This window comes from Siniperca chuatsi, linkage group LG5 (assembly GCF_020085105.1).
Source record: "Siniperca chuatsi isolate FFG_IHB_CAS linkage group LG5, ASM2008510v1, whole genome shotgun sequence".
Taxonomy (NCBI): domain Eukaryota; kingdom Metazoa; phylum Chordata; class Actinopteri; order Centrarchiformes; family Sinipercidae; genus Siniperca; species Siniperca chuatsi.
This window is the reverse complement of record NC_058046.1, coordinates 9,847,810-9,875,734: the sequence shown is the minus strand read 5'-3', so window position 1 is coordinate 9,875,734 and position 27,925 is coordinate 9,847,810. Positions and strand designations below refer to the sequence as shown.

At 41.8% G+C, this 27,925-nt stretch overlaps 1 protein-coding gene across 18 annotated transcripts in view; it reads left to right on the top strand.

Moving 5' to 3' along the window:
• Positions 1-27,925, top strand: part of arvcfb (ARVCF delta catenin family member b) — a 222,417-nt gene that overhangs the window by 134,547 nt on the left and 59,945 nt on the right. For 10 of the 18 annotated variants that reach the window (XM_044195922.1, XM_044195931.1, XM_044195923.1 and 7 more), the window contains 5 exons: positions 4,590-4,748; positions 5,370-5,390; positions 7,947-8,090; positions 10,688-11,322; positions 18,152-18,657. In XM_044195922.1, coding sequence (XP_044051857.1) covers positions 4,590-4,748; positions 5,370-5,390; positions 7,947-8,090; positions 10,688-11,322; positions 18,152-18,657 — 1,465 coding nt within the window. The remainder of the gene's footprint in view (positions 1-4,589; positions 4,749-5,369; positions 5,391-7,946; positions 8,091-10,687; positions 11,323-18,151; positions 18,658-27,925) is intronic. The other 8 variants (XM_044195938.1, XM_044195933.1, XM_044195930.1 and 5 more) reach the window with 3 other exon arrangements.

Here is a 27,925-nt window from a genome sequence, read left to right as displayed (position 1 = left end):
TTAAGTGTAATAGTCTTCTCTGTCTAGGCACTGATCAGAAAGGTGAGGTTTCATTATCCACCAACCCAATCCTCCTCCTCATACTGCTAGTTTGAGCCAACCACACCGGACTGAATAAAGTGCAGGTTGTACAAATCCCTAAGCCTTCTTCGGAGCCAAATCCATGTCTGTCTGACGTCTCACCTCCTCTGCTGCCACTGGCTGAACAGAAGTGAAGCACTTTTCTCCTCATCAGAAGTGGGGTCCAGCTCTTGGAGGGGCTTTTTAGGTTAGGATATTTACTTGGGCGCAGGAATCCTAAGGTGTGTTTTTTTTTTTTTTTTTCGGATAAACCTGATCCTTAACAGATAGGCTTGCCTGGGTTTATAAAAGCTTGTGTTTTGTATTCTGTCCCGGGTGCTATTAATATGTTTTTATCCTCTGTATCCAGGTTTGACTCTTGCTGACACACACTTTAACTTTTTCATGGCATCCTGTTCAATACAGCCATAGTTGTTCCAGGAGAACTGGTGCATTGAGATGCTCTACTCAATGGTTCCTTGGGTAGTTTTTAGCTGCGAAAGGCTTTCCGCTTGTTTTTCTGATCCAGCTGATTGGGAATTTTAGGCTGCAACCGTCAGATCATAAGCTCATCTATTCAACCTTGAGGTTTCCACTATTCCACATGGCTTTACATGTGCTTGAACTTCCTCCCCCTCCCTTACCACATTCTCTCTTTTGCTCTTCTTCCACTTTATCATTCATCTCTCTGAGATCAACCATTAACTCACTGTGCTCTTCTTCTCCCGCCCTTGACTAAAGGGTATGCTTTCCTGAGTCTCCTCGACTCAGAATGAGCCTCGTATTCCCCTGGGACCGACAGACAGCCATGCTAGCCCACGGCTAGACGGCTTTTAATCATTTATTTAGGGAATGTAATGTCGAGTTCAACTCCACTCTCACTTAGTGCATGCAGAGACGAGAGGGAGTGAGCGAGGAAAGTGAATGAGAGACACTGCATTAAGCTTGGATCAAGAAGCCAGTTTGTCAGCGAGCCTCTAAGGATCCCTCCTTCCTCTCTGTCCACTTGTGTTTTAAACTAGTGTAGGATGGTGCTGCTTTTATTACATATTGCTGTTTTGACGGCGTCTCCTCTTGGTTCACCCAATGAGTCTTCAAAGGAATGAAACATCATAGGAATGCAGTTAATTTGTCCATATTTCATTAGCAGAGAGCCGAAGAGGTGGAATATTCATAGTGATTGTGCTTACTTAGTAAGGAAGAATTTATACACAAAGTATCTGCCTCATCCTGTACAGAAGAAGAAAAGATAAAACATGCTAAACATGCAAGTTGGTGCACATACACATGCTGTACACATTGCACAGTACTGTATTACATGGCTTCATTATCTTAATTGAATGCCTAATGAACTATTGTCTTTCTTTAACAATATTCAGTTGTTTCTTTATGGCGTGTTCACAAAGAGACACAACACTACGAAGAAATGCTCCCATGTATTTTAATGGAAGAATGCAACTTGTAGCAATGTGACTGGGTGGGCCAGGGCTGCATGTTGTTTTGTAGTGGAGCGTGCCATGGAAAAAGGTTCAGAGTAACTTCAGAGGTCGCTGGATTACCTGTCAAATTGCAACAGGCAGCCAATAAATGACAACAGACCATGAAAGGCCATATATATTCCATCAGACCTTGCATTTTCAGTGAGCTTTGCATTTCTGTGTCTGTGCCTTATTCTGGTTGTTACAATGATCTTTAATTCATTTTCATGTGGCATTAAAACATTGTACATTTTTAAATTTGTACTGTACACATTCAGAGACTTTGCAAATATGGCATTATCCTTTGTTTTCAGCACCGGGTGCTAAGTCAGGAAGGGAATTCACATTTATAATTGTGCAGAACAAGGATGTTGATTGGAGGCAACTAATCAGCACTGACCTTTTCTGAATACCATTAGAAGGCCCTTCCCAGAAGAGCAGTGCTGTTTAGCCTGAGGTCAGTTGTAAAAAATGTCTTTTCCTCAGCTCAACAATGATTATGTGTAAATAAATGTGTCTCTTTCTATGCAGCAGATAGCTTTCCCAGTCATTAACCCCAATAATGGACACCTTTCTCTAACCTAACTTAGCTCAGTTCAGAGCACTAATTGACTCTAAGTTTCTGGATAGAGTGGAGCGGGTAAATAGAGAAAGTTTTCATTTGCTTTGTGGTGCTGAAGGAGGTTATGCATACACCCAAAACAAGGGCCCAGGTCTTTTTCCCAGCAGGGACATGGAGGCTGGAGGGTTGTGGGATTAGAGGAAAAGATCTTCAACATAAAAAGTGCAAACTTTTGACTGATCAGCAAGAAGGACTGGAGATCAATGAGGACTGTGTGGGGCTTTGAAGCCTGAGAGGAGTTGGCCAATCAATGGAGAACTTTTCACTTGTTAGTGTCTTCCCAGATGTGAAGAAAACAAGCAGTCTCCCTCCATAAGGCGTCACTTGTAGTGTTTCAACAAGACACAGTGCAGAACAACACTAAAACTTTTCCTCTTGGAGAGAGTCCTTGGCCTTCACTCTGTCTCTCCCTCCAGCTTGGTGTAATTGGTCAGACAAAAATAGTCCGCTTGGTTCAGTTGTTTTTACTGTTTATCTACGTGAGGTGAATTTGCAAATAGTTTAAGATAAAGGGGCACTGGGGGAGGTTTTTGTTTTTCATAGCTTTGATCTTTTATCTTTGGATTAAGATTAATGGGTGTCAAAAAGTTTAGGTTAAAAAACTGCATTTTGAACATAAATTGGTTGGTGTTTTGTCACATTTAAGAATAAAATTACATTTCCCCCATGCAGTTAAATGAACAGGAAGGCACACAATAGAAATGGCATGTCAATCACCCTGAAAAAAATCCTTAAGGTCAGTTATCTTGACTATAAGTATACAACCCCCGCTTCCTCTTTTTCCTCTTTAAAATAAAAACTAGTTTCTACTACACCGCCCTACTCCAACTCTTTCCCTCTCCGCCCTCTCCATTACTTTCGATTTCCTCTCCCTCTCTTGGCTCCGTGCTGTTTTGGTTATCAATGATTGCCTCAAATGCCTTCCTTCCCCTCTCTATCACGAGAGCTGTGATTTTGTCACACTCATGCACAGCAGTGGGTCACGCCAGGGCGATGCACCTCTGACCACTGACATCATATAATTTTCCATTCACAGGAAATGCACCGGGAAGCACATATTTCTCACGTATTCATACAGGGTCAGGTGGGGTATGAGGGACTCTATACTCACTTTCATCCTTAGCCCATGGACACTTCTTCAAATCCATGGCCTCCCAATGAAATGCGACTCAAAAACAGTCCTCCAGGCTTTTGCTTGCCTTGAAAGAAGCTTTAACTCAATTTGAAGTCTTAAGAGGTGAGGAGTTGCTATCTACCCTGCATTGCAGTGTTTGGATATAATATCATGGCCAAATAAATCATGGACTGGCAGGACAAGAAACAAACAAGATAAACTATATTTTCATAATTTTCTTCTTGGACATGATAGGCAGTGTCAAGAGTGTGTGAACTTACACATGTATTATTTCATGCTTTTTCAAGCTATGTTCTGTGGGACCAAGTCTTGTTACGTAGGAAGCTAAAGGGCAACGAGAATGTTGAGCTTTCAAGTTTCATAGAAACGTTTCTCTAGAAAAACAAGATAAAAGGCGTCATATGTCGATAGTCTTCTTGTCAATTTGGCATCAGTATAATCCATAAAGTTAAACTGTATTTCCATACTTACATACTTTCCATATTTCACATTTTGGATTATGTCGCCTCAACTCGCTACCAGCCTCCATTGTTTAGCTGCGCTATTTTAATAAGAGAAGACTGTGGGAATAAGAGACGAACGTTTCAAAAATAAGATTTCTCACTAAAATACGTGCTGGTTAGTGGATCAGATACATGCCGAATTAAACACCGACTCATAACACTGTTAATTCACGTCTATCGTGTGTGTGCGAGACGGTATTTAAGGAGTTTTTTCGGTCGTTACCAAAGTAACTACCCGGTTTGCTGCTTCCCGTTTGGTGCTGGAGAGATACAGTATATGCACAGATGGTAAGAAACCGTTTTTTTAACAGTGAGGGTTTTTTATTGTTTATTTCTATGATTTCAACATGAATTTGTTGTTCACAGTGTAGCATCATCAGGGGAAAAACATGGTGCGTCCCCAGGACGCGTCAACAGCGAGTTTACTTAGTCCATTTAGTCCAACGCATCAGAGACGCAGGATGTGAACTTAGCAACATCACAGCATTATTCTTGTAGTTTCACACTTTTCATCCCTCTAGTTGATGCTTGAGTGTTGCATGGCAAATTGTATGTGGCATTATATTTAATACCCTTCATTTGCAATGTTCTTATTTATGCTTTATTTTTCTGCTAAATTCTAATATAATTTGTTGCTGCAGTGTCCCAATTAAAGTTTTGTCTTGACATATGTCTAATGGAAGATTACCTGGATGTTGTGCTGTTTTTCTCCACGCTGTCTAACAACTGAATATGAAAATCTATCTGTTAATTCCCGATTGCCTAACTAATCTTTCCCCATGTCTGTGCAGGAGCAGAGCCCCAGTAACGCCACATCCCTGGCTATGATGCAGGAGCCGCAGGAGGTGGTGGAGGAGACGGTCACCATAGAGGAGGACCCCGGCACCCCCACCTCCCACGTCTCGGTGGTCACCTCTGATGACGGCACCACACGGCGCACAGAAACCAAGGTAAGACGCAAAGATGCACTCAGCTGAATGTGATAAATAAATACTAGAGTTATATGTTAATTTGCTGATTCCCAAACAAACTGTATTTTTAGGGTGTTTTTAAGTATTTTCATATTTTCATTGTAATGATGTTAGCTGTTAAAACATTTTCAACTTTGGAATGCCACTAAGCAAAACGACAGACTTTGAAAGTTAGCTCTGACCTGCAGGTAAAATTGATGAATCCTTATATAATCTACTGTACAGAGCTGATATTCAGCCTAGTACCTACTATCACACCTGAGCAAGACACCTCAGTTGCATTGTTGTGGCAAAGAGATCATAGCTGCAAAAAAACCCAAAAGTCCCTTCGATCCATTACAATATTGCTTCAAATTATGGTTATGGATTACCGCTTCCAAACAGCACGGTACTGTACCTCCACTCCCAGACTTCCACCCTGAAGAACTCTAAATCCCATAATCCTACAGCCCAAAGTGGTTTCATCTCCCTCTCATGGCTTTATTTATTTGATTATTATGTTGTTATGAGCCAACTCCCCTTGTGTTCTCTTAGTTTTGTGCTTCTTAAAAACTCTTTTGTTGATTCGTCCTCTACTGTGTTCTGTTGTTTTTCTGTAAGGACATGTCAGCTAACGTGAAGGTGAGTGGATCTTTATACAAGTATGGCTTTTCCCACCATGCCAACATTTTATGTGTGCCCATACAGGCTATAGCAGCAGTATGCAACACAGTCTGCTCCATCACAAGCCAAATAATGCTCCAGTCTATACTCTAAAGTACTTCTCAATTCACTGCTTGTTGCTTCCTCCTTCTGGGATGAGACCCATTCTCCTTTTTATTATTTCTTTTGCATGGTCTTCTGTCTCTCTCTCTCTCTCTTTCTTTATTTCTCTCTTATAAACTCTATCTTACAACATCCCTCATTGACATTATAGGACACACATACATCCCCATATGTAGTAATATTGATATCAGACAGAAAGTTAATTTGTAATTATAATCTTGCAATTACAGTCCAGAGGACACACTATAAAAGCAGGAATTGTAATTTCAATGACTTTTAAAAAATGTGTTACTTATTTAGGTTTGTTTTTTGCCAGCTGTAGCCTTGTGTTAGTTGGGTTTTTATTTTTGAATGGTATAAATTACCATTTTTTAAAATACATTGTGTACATTGGCACTCCAAATACTGAAAATTCATTTGTTCAGTAATCTGCAATTGTTTGAATCAGAATGTCTTCCTCTTGGTGTCAGGTTGGGGTTTTGACGAATTTCATGTGTATGACTGTTCATTGTGGTTTGGAAGACAGTCTGCCTTTCACGTCTCATTTTAAGTTCATCACTCTCTGTGCATGAAGATGAATTTGCGCCAGAATCCACACCAGATTTCCATTCCAAAAATCCAGTGAATCCACAAGCTGGGGGTCGGAAGCTCTTCCTTTTTGCTTCCGCATTTTGAGAAATATCCTTAAAGATAAGCTCATATTGCAACATTTTGCTTGGGATTTAACGTAGATACAGTCAGCTACTGCTGCTGATGCTGCTGCTGTAGGCTTCCAGAGGAGTGAAGAGCGCTGTGTGGAGCTCCTACTCTGGGGACTGTGAAACTGTAATTAAAAAGCCTGGTCTAATCCCTCATCACGGAGGGCCCATTGCCCTCCAGCCTGTTTACTGCGAGGGGATTGGCCACACACACTCACTCACACTCACATGATTTTATGTATTCATACACAGAACTTCTTAGTGATAACACACACAAACATGTGCAGCAAAACATCACACTAATCAAGGGCTTTGCTGCTGAGGAAGGGAAGAGGAAGGACGCTCCTTTAAAGGGCCCGCCACCCTGCTGGGAAGAGGGATCAGATGTTTTCTGGAAGTCATTTTGAGGAGAAAAGCAGATTAATGTTCAGGGTGAACTTCTGGAAGTCAACTTCTCTGTGGTGGCAAATGGATCCAGACCCAGCTGAGAGTTTATACAAAGAAACCCCTCCACTTGTCTTCCTCACTTTCCCCCAGTCTTCTTTTCCTTTCTGCATCTCCTCTCTCTGACTCACTTTCATATGTTTCACCCTCTCCTTTTCTATCTCTCTCTTCACTCACAGCAACTCACAGTTTTATTTATGTGCTTATCTGTTCTTTTGAACCAAAGTCTTGCCATACTGTCTAATGCTAACACACTCCTTTCCCTTGATGGTTATCCCCGATCCGACTGCTGGAAGATGAAACATGGAAGCTACTCTCACCTACTTGATTTGCAGGCAAAAAAGTTTTTTTCTGTGGTAAACATGTTTCTAGTACCAGTAATACTATTAGTTAGAATACTGGGAAAGGAACAGAAAAATCGGCCCCAAGACGGAGCTACTGTACATGACAGAATGTTGTACACTCAAATTTGTGTGTGCAGCGGGGTCAGGGTAAGTTTCAGCCGACCAATTCAGTTAATGTAGGAAGTTTTTCATATACAATTGGAAAACAACTATGAATGGCCTTTCAATAGCAGATTAACTGCTGGTTCTATTTACGTTTTCAATCAATTCAAAGTGAATTGGCCTGGACCCTGAATGTGTGTGTGAGTCTAAGTACATGTAGATGCTCAATTAGATCCACGTCCTTCTTCCTGTCCCATCATGCCATGCTTCCCCTTGGCCATCATCCAGCCCTCATTTCTTGCTGGCAGACACTCTGAATGGAACACCAGTCATGTAGGAAGAGAGCTCAGTTGGGCCAATAAAAGCAGCATTCCTCCTCTTTCCTCTGGATATGAACTAATGAGAGTTGAGGCAGACCACACAAACAAATAAAAGCACTTTCACTACCCTGCACACAATGGGGAGCCAACCTTGAATAGGTAGGAATTAGTTTATCAGACATGGCTGTTGTGAAAAATGTCACTATTGAATAGAACAGAATAAAGAACAGACACTTTTCCTACTCCAAGTGCATTACTTTATTTTATTTCAGACAGACTTTCTTGACTTCAGCAAGCAGTTTTTAAAAATCATTACTGGAGCATAGCAAGAACACACACGATCCTCTCTCACATTGCATGCAGGTAGCCTATATGTATCTTAAAAGTGTGCAAGGCTGTGTCATTTTTGAGCCATATGCGTTAAACAACAACAGGGTGGATGTACATCCATGCATAATGAAATCCAATGCTGAGAGCTCTACCCACCCATCCCTCCAACTCTAGGTGACCAAAGTGGTCAAAACCATCACCCGCCGCACCTACCACCCACTGATGGTGACTGACAACTTGTTAGTGGAATCCAAACCTTCCACCCGAACCCCCACCCCGGTCTCCATCTCGACCCCCACCCTATTGGAATCAGAACCAGTAAAGAACGCCGAACCCTGTGTGACTTTTGCTGTGTTCTCTCCTCTCCCTGCCTGCCTCCCTGTTCCTCTAACATCATGTTTTAAAGAGCCCACATTTAGCCACTATGAAGAGAAACTAGCAATTTCTACTTCCGTTATCTTCGCATATGCTCTTTAGATGGGCTAAAAATAAATGAATCATAGGCTTCACTATCACAAGCTTCTTAAAAATCTGAATTACTATCTCATCCTCTCCCACTAACCCCTGGCCACCACGTCCCTTTAAGCTCTCAATAAAGCGAATGCTGCAGAGCTTGTAAAAACTCTTACAGTGCTATAAAGTGGACAGTTTGACTCCTGCTACCTTTGCCTCCATTTTTAACAGTTTGGTAAACAGTTTAGGCCTGTGTCTAACTGCCTGTGGTTGTTTAAAACACTTTTCGGTACAGCCATGACATTCCATGCACACACACACACACATACGAATCCATAGTATTTCTACATGTGCACATGCTCACGTATACTAACATTCTCCGCCGTTTTAGCAATTCTCTTTTAGCCCTGTTTACCCCGCTTAAGCATATTTCAGGCTCCCCTTTTGAAACAGAGGTCCCTCACCTCCCCGTTTCCCCTTGCGCGACGGTTTAATGCCTTGTGAACTTGAGCATACATCAAAGAGTGTTAGAAAACTGTGTGATGGCTCCTTTTGCAGCCCTTGCAAAACGTCTAAAAAGCTGTGTTAGTACAAGGCAGCTGGGCATGTCAAGGCTGGGAAGCTGCAGCATTCACCGTGCTCTCCTCACAGCTCTGACAGCCACAGTAGAATAGAATAAAATATTACAATAAATAAAAGGTGATACAATTACCAGATATGAATAAAAGCATTCTGACATTATCTTAGATCTGGAAGGCTTGGTTTTCCTTGTGAAGCACTATATCGCTCAGGAAAATCAATAAAGCATATCAAAAAATAAAGTTCCCCCAAATTCCCCAAAGTAGTCCCCTTGAGGCCATGATACGTACACCAGAACAGTTTGGGTTCCGTCATGGCTTACCACTGTGAATCAAGATGATGGAAGTGAGCTTGTTATTCCAAGGTCATACATATGCTTTAGCCAATGTGAATCAAACAAATGAGCTCTTTATTTTTTAACTGCGCAAAGCCAAGGCAGAATGACATCAGAAACAAACGTAAATTACTCAGTAATTACTCAGAACATGGAAATGAACCTTGGTGTTCCTGAAATAGGCTTTGTTATGTAGCTCACAGTCAGGGTGTAATCAAGAAACAAGGCCAGTGAAGATTTCTTATTTGTTTTGTTGTTTGTGCTTTTGCTCTTCACTCCTCACTCTTCTGTAGTGAAGGGTAATGCTTCATTGTGGTTTCTTAATATTGTTACATGCCTTTGCTCGATCCTGATTAAACCTAAATTATGGTATTGATGGGAAAATAGAGAAAGCATAATACAATTAAGAGTGGAGGGTTTTTTTCTCTTTTCCCCAAGAAATTCAGACTGGCGGACTACACTCATCAAGTGGGAATGAACCTGTCTGCATCACCTTGTCAGGCACAACACGAATTGCATCAGCCCTGCACCCCTGCAGATGACGATTAATTTTCATCAACCTCATTAATTTTGAAGATGAATTTATAGCCGCGGACAAAATAGCCAATTATCGGCCACAGCAGAATTCACTGGGCAGCAAATTGGTTTCTGTATGGGCGGAGAGCCCAGGAAGGGAGGGGGGTTGCTGTGTATAATTCTCCAGTCAGAGAGCGGAGGAAGTAGAGTTATTTAGCTATAGGATGAAGTGAGCGTGAGAGATAGATACATGCAGGTCTGGTTGTCACAGTCCTCCAGCTACAGCGTGATGCTACCCTGCTCCCTTGGGGACATGAATGATTCAAGGTCCAGTGGAGTTGTAGCACTTCAAGATGGCTCTGTTACAGTACAACCCAGGAGACTCAGTCTACCAAGACACTGACTGTGTATATGCAACATTTTCATATAGCATGTGTACTGACTTTTTCCATTTTTTACAACACCAATAAGTGACACAGGCATTACAGAACGGAGGTTCCTCTCTGAGTACAACCAGTATATGTTTTTGTTAGTAGATCTTAAATTTTGGATTGTTGATCAGAGAATTAGTCCCAACCAACTTCACCATGAAAAACACCTGTATATGCTTGAGTCTTTAAAGGCCATCATTTTATGAAAGATAATTTTATGGCATTATAATGCACCTCTAGGGTTGAAAGTGAGTAAAACTAACTCCAAAGATTGAGTGAATTAACACAACTGGATGAGTTTTCCTCTGTATTGGGTTTGAAATGCATGTTTTAATCTGGACACCAAGAATAAAAGTTATCGTTTATTTTTCAGATTTATCTGTCTGCCTTTTTCACTGGGTGGCATTCTAACAGTGTCCTAATCAGACAGCTATAGAAGCTAATATCTTTGTTTAGTGGACAGCATTTTATTGGGTGTATGTGTATTCTGCCTGAAGATGACATGTCCACATATCAGTTGGCTCCAAACATAGGTTTGCTTTAATATAATTCTATCATGTCATGCCACACTGTCTGACAGGTGTATCTGTTCCCTTCTACAGGTGACTAAGACGGTGAAGACGGTGACCACACGGACAGTGCGTCAGGTGCCCCTGGGCCCCGATGGCTTGCCCCTGCCTGAGGGCTCGTCTCCACTAGGCAGCTACACCGACTCCATTGATCGGCGCTACATGAAGAATGGAAGTGACCGCTTCATCACTCCACAAGCAACCTCCACCCTGACGCGCTCCTACAACAATTCCTACAATGATTCATACTGCGAGACACCCGAGTATGTTCGCCACTACGGCCTGCACGATGGCTACGCCGATTTGACGGACAACTACGGCAGCCTATCTCGTGGTGTCAACTTCCGGCCACCGCGCTACCCCTACTTACCCAACAGCTACCGGCCGGAGAACAGCTACACGCTGCCTATTCGCAAGGATGACTATGGCCATGTGGCCCAGCCCCAGGTGCCTATGGGTAGCAGCACTGTGGATCTGAACCGCTCACAGCCAGAGCGCTTCCAGCCCGAGCCATATGGACTGGAGGATGATCGCCGCAGTTTGGGCCCTGAAGAGGAGGAGCCATACGAGCTGGAGCCCGACTACTCCACTGCCAACCGACGCACCCTGCAGGGGGCCAACCGGGGTCGCATCCACCGGGAACCTCTTCGTGATGGGCCCCGAGTCAGGTGAGGATGAATGCAAAAATCTTAAGAGAGTAGAGGTTTGCTTTTAAACAGGAACACATGGTCTGCTATTCTACCTCAGAGCAAAGATATTACACAGATAAAACTGCATAACAGTTGTTTTTATAAATCAGTCCTGGTGTTAATTGACAGATTCTGTTGAAGGATTCAGCCTACTGGAGCTTGCAGGAGATAATGGTTTCGTGAAGGTGTGCAAGTTCATACTGTATACATGTTATCCTTTTTACGTTGGACGGTGAGTTCTTGTTCATATGCATGAGCGCAGACTTTGCCTTGACACAAGAGGATATCAGGCCTGTTAAGATGAGAGAGAATAAAGAATACTTGTCTTGTTCTCCCCATAAAAAAGACTACATTACACTGTGCGCAAGTAAACAGATGTCTCCTCTCCTTGAGCAACTTGCTTGAGACAGGCAGCAAGGAAAAACAAGTCTTTGATTGCCATTTTCCTGCAAATGGATAGTGAACAAGTGTTTGTGTCAGAGGTAAAGAGGCGGGAATGATTTGAGACGTGACAAGGGAGGGAAGGGAGGATAGAGGAGATGGAGGGAGAGTGGGAGAGGACGGTAGGCTTTTGTCAGTTATCTCTCAAAGCCTTTCCTTTTTTGTGAACCTTTGTTCAGAGGAGTATAACCCCTGGCTCCAGCGAGCAGGGGAAAAAAGCCTGTTAGCCTCCAACAATAAGATCCCAAAATGGACTCTTGTCTCCTAATAGCTTCCAATCAATTCATTGCCGGGCCCACCTAAAATGTCCACCCTCAAGTAGATTGAAGCAAGGGTTTGAAGTGGAGTTGGTGGGAAGTGTGTTTTGAAGACTTCTTTTCGAGCAGTGATTTGTAGCAGATGGATAAAGAGTAAGAGCTAAGGGGGTCGAGCAAGATAGGAAAGATTGTGTATCTTAGTCCGTGCGTGTGCTTTTTGTAATGATCAAAGGTGATGCTGAATCCAGGTTTGCCAGCTTCTTGACAGAACGTGAGTTTTGCATGTGGACCCTTCTTGATTAAGCATATATACACATACACTCATGCATTTGCAACTAGCTGGATTTAAAGGCCCCTGCATTGATGTGCATGAGGCACAAATGAGCAGATGCCTAATCAGACTCTCTGTCTTTACACTTCTGACTTCATTCTGACACTTACTCAGTCTCTCTCTCTCTCTCATACACACACACACACACACATGCAGACATGTTTGTTTCACTATCCCTGTGGGGTACAGTCATTGACATAATGCTTTCCCTAGCCCCTTACCCTAACCTTAACCATCACAACTAAGTGCCTAAGCTTAACACTTACTCTAACCCTAACCGTAACCTAATTTTAACCTGTACCCTAAACCAAGTCTTGTGCATTCAGGTTAAAGTCCCCACCGGAATACACATACACACACACACACACACACACACACTGTCAATAAAAATCCACATCTTCAGAAAATGAGTCACTCCCTCATCCGCCTAGTGAGAGGTGCTTGCTGTGACAGGCAATTTGTAGCCTGCCTTACATGTGTCACAACACAGCCCTAATATCCACATACACCCCTTCAGACACACACATACACACAGATAGACACACACACCTGCACACAGTGACAGCCGCTAGCGTGAGTGCCCAAACACAAACACACACGTTTTTGAAGCCTTTCTTGACTGACTGCTGCCTGGCTAATTGCAGCAGAAAATAAATCCAAAATATTGCTTTTCGTTGTCTTTCCGTTGTTTTTCCTGCACTCACATCAGCTGACATCAAAACACCAAAACATCAGTATGCTATAAGCATTTTTCTTCTCCCAGGAACGGTGACAATCAGCCCTCCCAGAGTGCCCAGACTCCCCTGTGCACTCACACTGCGATTAGTATTCTTCCAAGAAAAGAGCGGCGACAAAATGTTGTAATGAATCTAGGAATTAAAGCAGTTTAATTACAGTGTATCATTGCATTGCAAGCCCTCAATTACGCTCAGACAAAAATGAAGATGTTTAGTACTAAAATGGCTTCCTGCAAACACCAAGCACTCATTTTGTCACTGCCGTGGAGTCCATCATGTGTTGAGAATGATGATGTATCATTTCTTGCCGGAATTCCTTGAATGTGTGAGCATGCCTAACTCTTGGACTTTAGTGTTAACATAGCTCTAAAGTACAGATGGGTGACAAATTAAAGGAACAAGCTGAATAAATGAGTGGAGACAAATAATGAATGCAGAGGCTTCCATACAGGTCACAAGGGGTCAGTGCGAGCAGTCTTTATGACCGAAGCCTCTTTCAAAGTCACAGATCTTTTCTCCTTGCCATCTTGAACCAAAAAGCTCACCTGGACCTGTTTAGAAGTTTATATGTGCTTCAGAGCATGATAGGATGTTACTTGCAGAATCATATCATGCAGTACGCCTTTATGGAAGCACCTGCAATTATTATGTATCTCCACTCATTTACTCAGGTTTTTCCTTCATCTTCACCTGTCTGTAATAGTCAAGTGCAAATAAATGTACATAGTGTACATCAGAGGTGAGAGGTCACGGCGGTGGTAGTGTTTCAGGGTCCTGCTGAATAACTCTCAAGCAGGGTGTCTTTAGCTGTGTTACCAGCAAGGTACTACGTATATGTGTTTTTTTCTGTCAACTGTCATGTGTGGAATTAGAAAAGCTTGGCAGAATTTGATTTAAAAAACACGTTGACTCGAGGCAGATTTTTATCCTTTTATTTTGAGAAATAAATATATATTAAAGCTAGGGTAGGTTTTTGTTATATTTGTTGAAATTCTCTTTACAACCCTACAGCAATCAATAAATCAAATGCACTGAAAAAAAATCTGAAAAAAATCTGGTATCTGTGGCTGTCGCAGGCCTGTAATAAGCCCATGCAATCATTTCATTCGGGCCGGCCTATCTGCATTTCTACACCTACACCGTGTCTACCTACATACATGTGAGTGCATCTTACTCCCTTTCTCCCCATCCCACCCAATCCTTTATGTGTGTGTGACAGCGTGTGTGTGTGTCTGTGAGCACCTTTCTATGTGTGTGTGTCCTCATGCCAGTGTGATTAATCGCTGCTTTTGAACTCTGCCAGACTACAGGGGCGTCTTTAAGCCAATCTTTAATGGCTCATCTCTCCTACGGCGACCTGCTCCACTGCACCTGCCCACCTGCATCCAGGGGTCACCACACACACACACACACAGATATATAAACACTCACTTGAGCACATACACACTCATCCTTAATGGAGAGGGGGTTGTCTCATTCTAATCCAGTGGCATCTGTAGGGAACGGCCCGTGGAAGTCATATGAAACTAGCCAGCCCGGCCCCCCTCCCCATCTTCCACGATCCTGCCAAGTGGCTTTTGCTGAGAGTTAAATACTCCATTTAATATTATACTTCCTTTCTGTCATGTTTGAGGTTTCTCAGAAGTATCTCCTAAATTATAGAAGAAACTTCTGAGCGATGTCACTCTCCTTTAATTGAAAGAAAACAAGCAGTGGAGGCAGTCGATAATGCCATCAAAACAGCCTGAGAAATTAGAAAGTGGCAAGACATAAAAACTCCAGTTTTTTCCCCCTTTCTTTCTTCTCTGTCCCGCAAAGACTCTTGAGCATCATAAAACAATTATTGCCCATAATTCAAAATGAGCAATCTGCTCAGCAGGGACAGTCAGTGAAAAGCTCATAAACGCAGCGGAGATGTTATGTGTACATATGAGATGCAAACATCTTCTTGCGAGAGTCTAATCCTTTTCAGTTGATCTCCTTTTATGGGGCTGCCGAAGAAGAGGGTCAGGCACGGACACGTTCGAAGGATGATGAAAGTAATTGACAGAAGATGAAGGAAAGGAAGAATAGTGAGGATGTGACGAAGTCCAGATGACTAAATGAGAGCTGAAGTTTGCGGACATGCTGACATCTACTCTATCTGTTTGTGTCTGTATCTTGTCTTCTATTCTTTGTGTCTTAGAACAAAACAAGCACACCCATGCATCCATAGACGAGCACACAGATACACAGAAATAGTGTGCACATTTAGCAGCTCGATTAACATGAGGAGAGTGATCTGCTGTAATCATGCTCGGAGCATCGCGTCTGGCGGCGGAGAGCCCTTTCACATCCTATGAATATACCCCTCCCTGTACACACACTGGCGCCAATTTAAATGCAAATCCTGACATTCCCATCACTCAGCCGCACAACGGCTGCTTTACCAAAAGCCCTGTCGCATTGGCCAGATCTAAATGAGCCACGATCTGCACAACTGTACATCTCATCTGTGTGTTGTGAGTGTGTGTGTGTGTGTGTGTGTGTGTGTGTGTGTGTGAGAGAAAGTGTGCGAGAAACATAGTGTGACAGATAATGAGAGAGAAAGTCAAAGAGAGAGAGAGATACTGTACATGAAAGAGATTATTTATGCAGGTCTATGCGACGGTGAAGATGCTGATATTGTGTACTGCCCTTTCTTTAGGAGGGATATTCCTGCCCCCCATTGGCTTGTCATGTCCAATATCTTGCAGCAATCGAAAGCTGGATGATGGCCTCCGAGTGTGGGAGTGTGTGTTTACATCTCGGTGTACGCAAGGAAGCATTTAGTAACCACCAACACATGCACACATACTTGCAAATTTCCCTTTTCCATGCAGACTGTCATGCAGCTTAGTGTTTTTGCCAAACCTCAGAGCTGTAGTCATTCTCCAAATGATGTGCTGTAATCTGGCTCCTGATTGGCCCCTCCTTCTATACTGTGGTTACAGGCTGCCTATAGAGGTTTGTGGCTCTCCAACATGTTCCACAAAGCTGGAAAAAATACTTTTAAAAGAAGAATAAACAATGATGATACACCACATCCACTCTATGTTAGCTGTGTTCAATTCAATGTTTTCTCATTTTTTCCTGGAAGAACACATGTTTGAAAAGACATCCAGAGTCACAGTTGTTCTTGACATGTGCCCATGATACCCAAAACTTGTCCCGCAAAGTTTGCCACAGCCATTTAGCACCGTGGTTCTTGAACTTGATTAACTTGCAGCATTTGGACATGGCCGTACTTGACTGATGTGGTGCCTCACTCCATCTCTATTAATCCTCTCTCCATCCATCTGAATAGGGGATTTAGTATCTTGTAACATTGCTCGGGCAGGAGTTTTTCTCCCAGTTCATCTTGTATTGATTTCCCTGGCAATAAAATGCACAAAGTCTTGCCATAAAAGCCAATATGTTACTGCAAGGCTTGTGTAAAAGAAAAATCAACAGAGGAATACACCAGAGCCGAGGCGAGATGGCATGCAGAGCCCCCGCTCCTTCCTCAGCATGCCTGGGAAGAACTATAAAAACACATAATTAACATAAAACTCATTAAAATTAGAGCTCGGTCTGGAATTCCCTGCCAACCACCGGCGTTGGCCACCATTTTGTTGCACCACCAACCACCATACATCAAAGATGGTGAGAGGAGACCAGCTGGATTATGTAACGAGGATAAACAAGTCTCAAGCTGTGGGGTGGGTGGGGGGATGATAAAGGCTGTGCATAAGTACACAACCCTAATTAAATTCCTCTCCCCATGTCATAACTTTTCCTACCAAACATTCTCCCACCCTTTTAGACAACTCTGCGGTACGTGTTCAAAAAAATTATTTTTGTGAAACAAGTTTCAAAAAGATTCTTTGCAACTTTTCTGCCAGTGTAAAATGTGACTCCCCTGACTCCATCCCCAGAGTTGGTCCTACAAGTGAAAAATCATTCCTATGATTAAAGAGCCTTAAGTAAAATAAGTAGCCTGCACTCCAGAAACAAATGATCTGTCATTGGAGTTGAGCACCTATATTTTCACCCATGTTCCGGTAGAGAATTGATGAGACCTATTGGAGTAAAGAACCCTAGAGAACAGAGTGTAAATCATAGACTCCGAGAGGCTTGGGTAATAGAGATTCGTTGAAGGGAACCCCCTATGAACCCTCAAAAAGCAATTCCCCTCTTCCTCCTCCAGAGGACAACACCTGTTTCCATCACCAAAAATCAGTAGAGCTCAGTACTGTTTAAGCCCCCAGCCCTAATGCAGTAGTAATGCAAATGAGGCTAATGCTAGCAGAGAAGTCCCATAGAGATGGTCATTAACATTTTAGCAACTGCATGCTAGTGTTTGGCACTGTGAGCAAAGGGAGCCCTGGGGGCATCATAGGGGCTCATAGTCCTCCCTGCGGGGACAGAACAGCTCTTTTCTCTGTTCCCTGGGGGAAAATACATCATATCCCTTCTCTACTGTATATGGTGCTTCCTAAAAAAAACTTCACAAGACTTTCCTTCAAAGCTTTTTCTTTGGTGTTGCCTTTGTCTCTGATGAATTCTTATGAACTGCCTGGTTTCTCTTTGTGCAATCTTTTCCTGTTTCTCCATCACTCTCTCTAAGACTTTATGTTTGTTGAAGTCTGACATGTTTGTTGCTACCACCTGACAGGGAGGAATAATAAGTAGAATGTTGCTTACCATATCACTCTTCTTGCAAGGAATTGCCACCACAGTCCCTCTGACAACCCTGTTAATAACAGATCCAAACCACAAATCACCATGTCTCCCCTTCACTCTCTCTGCTGCACTCCGTCCTTTTCCCCCTCCATCACCCACATCTTTTCACCTCTCACTCACACTGTCCTCTGCTTTCTCTTTTCCCCTCATTAGTCAGTGGTGCTCACCTCAGTTGGCTTCTCTCAAAGTCTTTCCCCCAGCTGCCTAATTTTTCTCTCAGACAAATCTGTCTGAGTCACCCTCCATTTACCTCGTCCATCTTCCTTGTCCTCACTGTCCTCTCTTCTTTCGTCTTCCAGAGGGTACCCAGATGACCCCATTGAGGCAGAGCTGATCGATGAGCGCCACCCTTACATCCATGGCATGTATTCAGCACCGCTGGCCCAGCCGGAGAGGGGGAGCATGGCCAGTCTGGACCGCATGGGTGGCCGGCGCTCACCATCCATTGACAGCATCCGTAAGGACCCACGTTGGCGTGACCCAGACCTCCCCGAGGTCATTGCCATGCTAGGCCACCCCATTGACCCGGTCAAGTCCAACGCCGCTGCCTACCTGCAGCACCTGTGCTACGAAAATGACAAGATTAAGAAGGACGTGCGTCAGCTGAAGGGGATTCCTGTTCTGGTGGGGCTTCTGGATCACCCTAAATCCGAAGTCCACCGCAAGGCTTGTGGTGCCCTGCGCAACATCTCCTACGGCAAGGACAATGACAACAAGGTGGCCATCAAGAACTGTGACGGCATCCCGGCCCTCGTCCGCCTGCTGAGGAAGACCAATGACATGGAAGTTCGAGAGCTCATCACTGGTAAGAATAAACATTTCTTTATTAAATGCAACGAGCAATAGACCCTCAAAATGATGTGATGAGGTTCAAGCAGGACGATCTACCGAAATTACACAAGCAACAGTAACATTATCCTTATCAAATTCTTAATCAATACGACTGATTACTATAAGTGTCTTGTCATCAGGCAACAAAACCACAATTCATGTGTGATTTTGTAACTTAAAACTTAAAACAATCCAAGCAGATGATTGTCATCTGACTTTAATCCACTTTACTCCCACGTCACCACATAAAAAACATTTTCTGAATGTAGGAGGAAAAAACTCTGTATGTTGGGAGATGAAATGATACAGTAGATGTTGCACTGGAAAGCATGGCTGGCCAGTAATTATTGTTTATTGTCTTGGACATGGTGTCGTGTTCTTGTTTTATACAAATGAGAGTTTGATTTTAATATTTGTGTGTAACTTTGCCTACATTTTCTATATTGTGATATATCAATGTCAATTAATTATTTGAAATAAGTGCTGTGGATATGTCTGATTGCATTCCGCAAGTAAGGCATAATTTACCATAGGTAAAGGATACTTATATTATGCAAAAAAAAAACCCTCATAGCACTGTTGCAGCCAAGCATGTTGGTTGTCTTCTCCACTAACTGTAGGATTCCTCTTTCTGTCTGCCTAATTAGTCTCAACTGTCTTTCACGTACAGTAAGTATAAAAGTGCTGCTTTGAAGCCTTTTAAGTTGATATGATACCTTAGTATGCCAGTCCTTTCCAATCACTGGCTGCATAATTCCCATCACTTATATATTCATCCAGGAATATACTGAGTTGCATGCCATAACCCCATACTCTGCATAGTAATGCAGGGCTGAGTCATACTATATTAAGAAGCAGTTTTTTTTGTGTTTTCCACACCGCTATTTTTTTGCAGCAGTATTCACAGTGTGCTATTTTCTCATCTTAGACCCCTTACATTATTTGATAAGTTTGAGCTACCAGGCATTCCATATAGAAAGATATAGTACTTGCTGAATTTGCATTGAATTGTGTAACTCCTTATATACTAGTGAGGGGAGATAATGCTTTCAAAGCTGTAATTATTTAGTCATTCTTTTAATTATAGTAAAGACACATTTTGAGTAAATTGTCTTGGCTCTTCTTACCACTTGTAAAAAAAGTATCACATGTTAATGAGTTAATTAGTCGGTCATAGAGCAATTTTCTTTCAATGAAGGGTCACAAGGAGCACAGTTAGTCCGAATTTAGAACAAACATTGTGATATTTGATTACTTTAGCCTTTTTACATTGTACTGTAAGCAGAGACCGATAGAAAGTGGAATGATTCTCAATAGAAAAGCAGATGGCATTTAAACATTGATTTTAGAAGAAAAAAACTATTAGCTGCATTGTGTAATGAACTATGTTTTAATTCTTTTAAGAGGAGGTATTGATTCAAATGCCATGATAGGGTTTCTTCTCCTTGACCTGGTAAATGTCACAACTGGGGAATACAGTGGTGCGTGTGTGTGTGTGTATGTCTTTCCAAGTGCTCAGCTAATCCCCAACATGACTGGTTTGACCTGACACGCTTTTGTTTTCAGTGCACACGTGAAAAATGAGAATCACTTTAAAGTGAGATACTTGACCTTTGTGAAGTAGCCGCCAAGTGTAAATTACAGTATATGCACAACCCAAAGACATAAAGGGGGTTTCTTTTTAGCTAGTTTTACAGTTTAGGGAAAGAAAAATGTTTTCAAGCTGTGTTTTGGCAGCTATCAATGGTTTCTAGCTGGATGTCATGCTGTGAAGATATGTGAAGCTGTGGCCCTAAAGTGTGAATATCAATACAATATATTGGCTATTGATGGCTTTAATCCAGAGTTATTGATAGTGTCCTTTAAAAACATGCTTGTTGTTGCTGTAGTGTGCATGCATGTATAAGTGTGTGTGTGTGTGTGTGTGTGTGTGTGTGTGTGTGTCCTTTGCTGTGACAGAGATGTCGCGGTGAGCAATGACTGTGCCGCAGCAGAAATGATCGCCTTTACAGCAGCATGTTGCTCCCCGTTGTAGCTAAAAATAACCCTGCACCACAAGACAAGGAGGACGGAATGGAGGGAGGGTTTTTTATTTTTTCTCCTCTTTCCCTCTCTCCCTCACTATCCACCATCCCTCGCTCAATCAAATTTTTTCTCTCCTTCATTCATTATCTACACTCGCGCTGATTTTCTCTCTCTCGCTGTTTTTCTCCCTATCCTCTCTCTCTGTCTCCAGCTTTAGGTTTCCATTGCCACTGCTCTGGCCCCAGTGAAAACAGGCCTGTCACAATGCAAGCTCAGTTTACAGCTTCAGCCCATGTGGCTAGAATTGGCTGTGTTTTTCTACAATTAAATATGGGTTTTAAATATAGGGCCCTTTTCTTAGTCCATGTGTTTAAAGAGTTTGCTGTTGGAGTTTCTGCTGTCCCTGTAAAACCACAGAGAGCTCTGTTTTCTGCAGGGGGAAATGGGTGACGTGGAAGGAACCAAGTGATTTTATTTTCCAACACACAAGGCAGACCGAGCAGTTGTTCATATTTTTAGAGCTTTGTACCGTTCAGAGCAATTCTATTTTCCATCCCGGTAGGCTCTGGGCTGTTTGTGCCTTCAAGCAATTCCCACCCTGGAAATGTAGATTATTAAGCGGATTTGTCTCCTGTTTTTCCTGCAGGAGATGTCTGAGTTTTGTGGACTGACACTCGCTGCATGCCTTTGTCATTTGGATGAAAAATGTATATAGGGCAAGTTGGCAGGCCTTTAAGCCAGAAGAGAGATGATGTCTAGACACATGTGTATATCTGTGCCAAGGTTTTGTGGGATTATTCTGAGTTTAACATAATATATACAGCACTATTTAGTGGATGTTTGGCTCTAAAGCACCTGCACATTTTTTTAAGTGCATTTCGGTTTAAACACAGAGGGCCTCAGAGAACTGAAACCCTACACATCAGCATCAACGGTCAACTGTGGAGTTGAAGCAACCAGCAAACAATACTTTCTACCATTTTAATAAAAATTCTCTTAAACCTGCATCAATTGATTTTTTTTTTGACAGCTTGTTGGCAGCACAATAAGCTGTAAACACAGCATTGTCATATCATCTCCCAATAACGTTGTTATGGCTAATGTGTTAGCAAACAGCTTACACATGCAGCAGATACTGTATGGATCAACATTAGAATTCTAGTTGTGTTTGTGGCTACCAAATAAAAGTAAGTCTGAAAGGTCTTCACCAATTCCTGGGTGAAATATCTCTCTCGTTAGCTGCAAAATGCTCCACTATGTTCATCAGCCAGTCGCTAACTTTGTCTGTTTGATGCAGGGCAGGTAGTGCGTAGTGGTTTTATCAGAGCTTTGCTGAAAATAGCTACCTGCAGCAGCTGGTAATGGGGTTGTTAAGAGCGGTGAGACTGAACCAAAACAGTTGGGCCGTAAAACCAGACTAGTACTAAGGCTGTTGCATAGAGGTGGTAAAAAATAATACATGACAATTTGATTTTGTTCCGTCGATAATCTATTCTTCAAAAGCTCTCACTGATACCTAAATTTACATTTTTACAGCAGTAGAAAAGTACATAAAAAGGGACTTGGCCATTGTTAGTGTAATTGCACCTGCGCTTTTCCTACTATGACGAGTCAAAATGTCTGCCGTGAAAAGGGTCTATCAGCAAATCTCAAGACAAAAGTGCAAATACATTTTGCATTTTAAATCAAACCCAAAAACAGACACACAGTTAATCATATTTTTCATTTGACCCAGAGCTACTCCCTCTATTATATTCTCACTACTGTCACTTAATCCAACATGTGCATGCAAGGCTGCATTAGAAATGATTAAAATAAAAGTGTTACCATAGATAACTAGTGTAGCACTGATCAATGAGTTTTCAATAAGTACGTGATCAAACAAACTGCATCGTATCCATCATGCTCAAGGTGCCTGTAACTAACTGGATTTTTGGATTAGTATACTGGTCTCAACACAGTTTCAACATTCACACAAGGTGTGATTCTTAATGTGCTGTTATATAGGACACACATGTATACACATACACATATGTGTGACTTAAACTCATGGACATGGTGCTTATGGTGATGAAGAATATAGTGAAGTCATTTCCGAGAAGGGCAACATACATGACGTCCCCCACCACGATCCATGAGACAACCTGCTGAGTTCATCATTGGCATATATGTGTGTGTGTGTGTGTGTGTGTGTGTGTTAGTGTGTTAGTGTGTTAGTGTGTACGTATATGTTTTGCCTTGCCCTTCCTACCTCATTTCATTAACTGCTTTCTGGGGATCGACCTCAGCAGCCTGCCTGATGGTCCCTCCCAAATACACACACACACATACACACACATAAATCTTCCATTTCCCTTTCTTTAGTGGATGTTTGCCATAGCAGACAAAAAAGCGAGTCCACTTACTGCAGCCTCGTCTTCCTTTTCTCATGTTTCTCGCATGCCCTCTCCCTTTTTTTCCTAACTGTGTCTCCTTCTGTCTTTACCACTGAGAGTGTGATGGATGGCATGAGGGGTGAGGAAGAGAAGGACAGGAGGGAGGGGGAGGAGGAGAACGGTAATGGGCAGAACTAAGTTAATAGCCCTGCTAGAAGAGCAACATGCCTGCCAGTGGTGCCTGGAAAATTTAATTAGCCTTAGCCTCAGCTCCAGTTCCATTCCCAGTCCTGGTCCCAGTATCAGAATCAGAATCAGAATCAGAAATACTTTATTGATCCCAGAGGGGAAACTCTTTGTTACAGCTGCTCACTGTCACGTCGATGTACACTTGAGAATAGAAGGAGTAGAAGTACTAAGCAAATCAAAATATACTACACTATAATACAGCTAAGATAAATTAAGTACAAAGTGGATATAAGTATAAAAGCTAAAATAAGTGTAAGTACCAAAGTGGATTTAGAGGTTGACAAGTATGTACGGTATAATACAATGTAATAATATAAGTAATAAGTAATAGTGCAATAATGAGTATTGTCAAGTGTAGCTTATTAAGATGATTATGAGACGGTGGATATTGCACAGCAGTAATAGAAGTATGAATAAATATCAATAAATAGAGAATTTTAAACTGAAAAGAGCATATTGCACAGCAGTATTAAACAGAGAATATTGCACTTGAATATTTCAGGTATTGAAAGTGACGCAGTGACTGGTCCAATGTCCAGTTTAGTGATTTATGGTCATATAGACTGACACTTAGAGGGAGGAGTTAAAGAGTTTGATGGCCACAGGCAGGATTGACTTCCTGTGGCGCTCTGTGGTGCTTTTTGGGGTAATGAGTCTTTCGCTGAAGGTACTCCTTTGTTTGACCAGCATGTCATGGAGTGGGTGGGAGACACTGTCCAAGATGGCATGTAGTTTGGCCAGCATCCTCCTCTCTGACACCACTGACAGAGAGTCCAGCTCCACCCCCACAATGTCACCGGCCTTATGGATCAGTTTGTTGAGTCTGTTAGCGTCCGCTACCCTCAACCTGCTGCCCCAGCATGCAACAGCATACAGGATAGCACTGGCGACCACAGACTCATAAAACATCCTCAGCATTGTCTGGCAGATGTTGAAGGACCTCAGCCTCCTCAGAATATAGGTGGCTCTGGCCCTTCCTGTAAACAGCTTGAGTGTTCTTAGCCCAGTCCAGTTTATTGTCCATTGTCCAGTATCAGAGAGAGGGGGATGTAAAAGAAGGGAAAAGGAGTAAATAGAGAAACAGGAGGTAACATTTGGTTACATTTGGTAATACTCAGCTCACAAATTGTCTCCTTTGCTCCCCATGTTGTCATTTACTTTGACAAATGCATGTTTAGATCTAAGCATTGTTGGGTTGTGTCAAGTTCTGACAAAAATCTGACAAATGAAAACTGTCAGGTAATAATGTACATGTTCAACTTGCCCTGCGGCTGGATTGGATTTAAGACAAAGAAAGCAAAGGTAAATCACAGGTTTTTGGGAAAACCCAAACATAGTGAAATATTGTTGCTACATATATATCAGATCACAGTGTTTTTCTTCATAAGCCTTTCCTACGGATTTTCCTATTTAAGGAAATTGAAGCATGGCATATGTATACAAGTCTTTGGAGATATTTTTATAGCTGAATGAGTTTACAGGAATATATCACAATATATTTTTTAACTTGTTTCGCACATTCATTTCATTACATGCTGCTTTTTAGATGGTTTCCTTCACGAGCAACTCAACCAGACTGTTTACCCCTTTAGAACTTTCACAGCAGATAAACAACATTAATAAACCAGAAAGGAATATCCTTTTTAGATCTTGAAAGCAGTTTGACTTAATTATGGAAGGTCATGGTAAAGTCATGGAATTTTATATAATGGTCCTGCTGGGAATCCTGACTTTATTAGATAACAAACTTTGGAGAAATGTGACAATATAACTATGATCATAATTTACAATTGAACTTGTGAATCCTTTTCCCACTGAGCATTAACATCCTGGATGTTACCATCCAGTATTAAGATGTATAAAGATCTGATCATCAAAGCTACCATGAAAATGGACATAGAACACTTCCAGAAATCAGAGCTAAATATTTTTCTTCATTCTGCTAGAAAGCACACTCAGAACAATGGCAGGCAGCCAGGACAGCATTATTGTGTGAAGAAGAGGTGTGTTTGTTTGGGTTGATGAGTTTGCTGGTTGGTGCCAGGCCAGTTTTATTCCGTTAAACGCTAAGAAAAGCAAGGAAGGGATTTTTGATTTTGGAACAAGCAGGCAGATTCACCAACAAGTATCTATTAATGGGGAGTATATTGAAGTTGTAAATGAATATGAATCCCCAGGGACAGTTTAGTTTGGGACAGTACTCTTGATCTTTTCATAGCCAAATGAATGAATGATGTTGTAGTTTCATTCAAATTTGTTTAACTTTACTCAAGGCATGGTCCATGTCCTGCCATCAAAATGTAATTTTGTTTGTTTGTCCGTTTGATAATCTAAACAAGAACACATTTTCTTCCGGTGCGCTTTCTAAAATGAGCAGCGGTGAAAGTTACTATTTTCTTATGATCAAGGAGTTGATAAGCCATAAGCAGACAGCGTTAGCTAGCGCGCTAGCTAGTTGAAAAGTTGTCTGGTAAAGATGGAGCGTGAGTTGTCTGTGTGCCCCCCTTATAATACTATGAAGTGATTTGCTGAATTAAAAAGTGATTGACTGCTGGTTCAGGCTGGCTTAAAATATTAATGACCCTAATTTGCTTCCATAAATAGCTGTGCATCTAGAAATATAACCTACATCACAGCTATCACTGGTGTTCTGTAATATTTTGTATATTATAGAACATTGTTTATATATGATATTATGTATTTGTTATAGATTGTTTTGTTAAATATCTGCAGACAGAGGAGTGTCATTGTGGATCTGTTGTGTCAGAAAGGTTTGGACAAGATCCAGACATTTTGTTTAACCCCAGCTTGAACAAATGATAGAAGTTTTTAACCAACAGCAGCAGTTTAGACATGTGGTTCACCTGCAAAATGAAAGTTTCTCAATTCCCAAGCAGCTCTGCATCTGTTTAACTGATGATTGATGTTGTATCATTCATTTAAACGGTTGGCTGCTGTTTATCTGTTTTGTGACTCTGCAGTTTTATGTATAGTTTTATTGTTTTGAGGGACAGCATTTTTGACAGCTGGCATTCCAGTCTGTAAGGACAATAAACTAAACTAACTGCAAAGGTCTTCATTTTCTGATTGAAAGATAAATCTGGTTAGATTGTATGTATTCATGATGCTTTTTAAAATCAGATGTTGATGTAATCTAATGAATCCAATCACAGTCCAGGTAGTAAGATAGATAGTTCAGGTGTAAAAGGAGCCTTTGCCATCACAATTGCATGGTATCTGCCTCAGAGACAGGTCATAAGGACATCCCCAACACACCCACCTCTGACAACCAGACAGGAGACAGCAAATGGACTAAACCTGATATAGAGTCACTGGCCTGAAACAGTGGCAGGACGCGGAATGGAGATCGTCACTTCCATAGCACTCTGTCATCTTAAATAACTTTGTCTGTAGGCTGTATGCCTGTCGTACTTGATGGATCACAGCCATGGCAAAGACATGCCTTTTCCTCCCCTCTGGCATATGTGATCAGTGCAGAGCTGACTGATTCCACTGATCACGCACTATTAATCTCATAGCAGGGCATACACAAAAGGCTTTTACATCAGGCTTGAATGTTAAACTTTATATCATACAAATGAATGTGAAGGATTTATTTTGTGGATTATTAATGTATTGTTTGTTTCTTCCTCCTCAGCAGAAAATTTGTGGCACGTTGTAGAGCCAGTACTAAATATTTCCCATACAGTGTATGACAAAGACACTTCAGTCAGACGTTTGCTTTACTCACTTCTTCCTTAAGCTCACATTGCTGCTCATGTGTTGACTGCATGTTGCTTGTCACAACTAAAGCTAATGCTAATGACACAACAGTGGACGTAATCAAGCTGTCAGCCTGGCAGGCAGGCATGAATGTTAGCTAGCAGTTATCATACTAGAGTACACACACCACAAGAGCACATTTCTTGTTAATGTGATTCATGCCTGGATGCTGATACTTCCTCTCATACGCTCTCATACATGTGGTTGAAATAAATGACAAAAATGACAAAAAGAGACTGGAGAAAATGTGCGCCAGGGATGGAGCGGATGTTTTCCTAAAAACAATACTTGGTGAGTGACAGAAGTTAAGTAAGTAGTTTAAAAGAGTAATCACCACAAATTATATAGATATAAAATACCAAACAACAGAATAAATAAGCAAAAATACATGTTTTTCCCCCATCAGATTTTAATATGGCTCCCTTGCTCTTTTGAATCTAAACATCACATCTTGTTAACTTTTCTTATTTGGATTTCATTGTGTTGGGTCATTCATTAGCAAATAGCAATCAAATCATAATTCTCAATAGTGCCACACTGGCTCTCTCGCACCTGCATACATGCAAATAAGTTTAAATGCATGTGCTAATACTGTGCTACACTTGCACACACAAAGTTTAATGATGTCTTTAACTGCTACCAGAACTATTATTGTTAGTGAGCCATTGACTATGCGCAATGTGAAGGTTTCTGTGATACCTGGGTTGCCAATATGTCTTGGCTAACAAGTGAAAACTGTTGTTAGAGTAGAGGTACATATAAATAAATTAAGAATCGGGCCTCTGAATTTGTGCAAAAGGGTTGTGGACA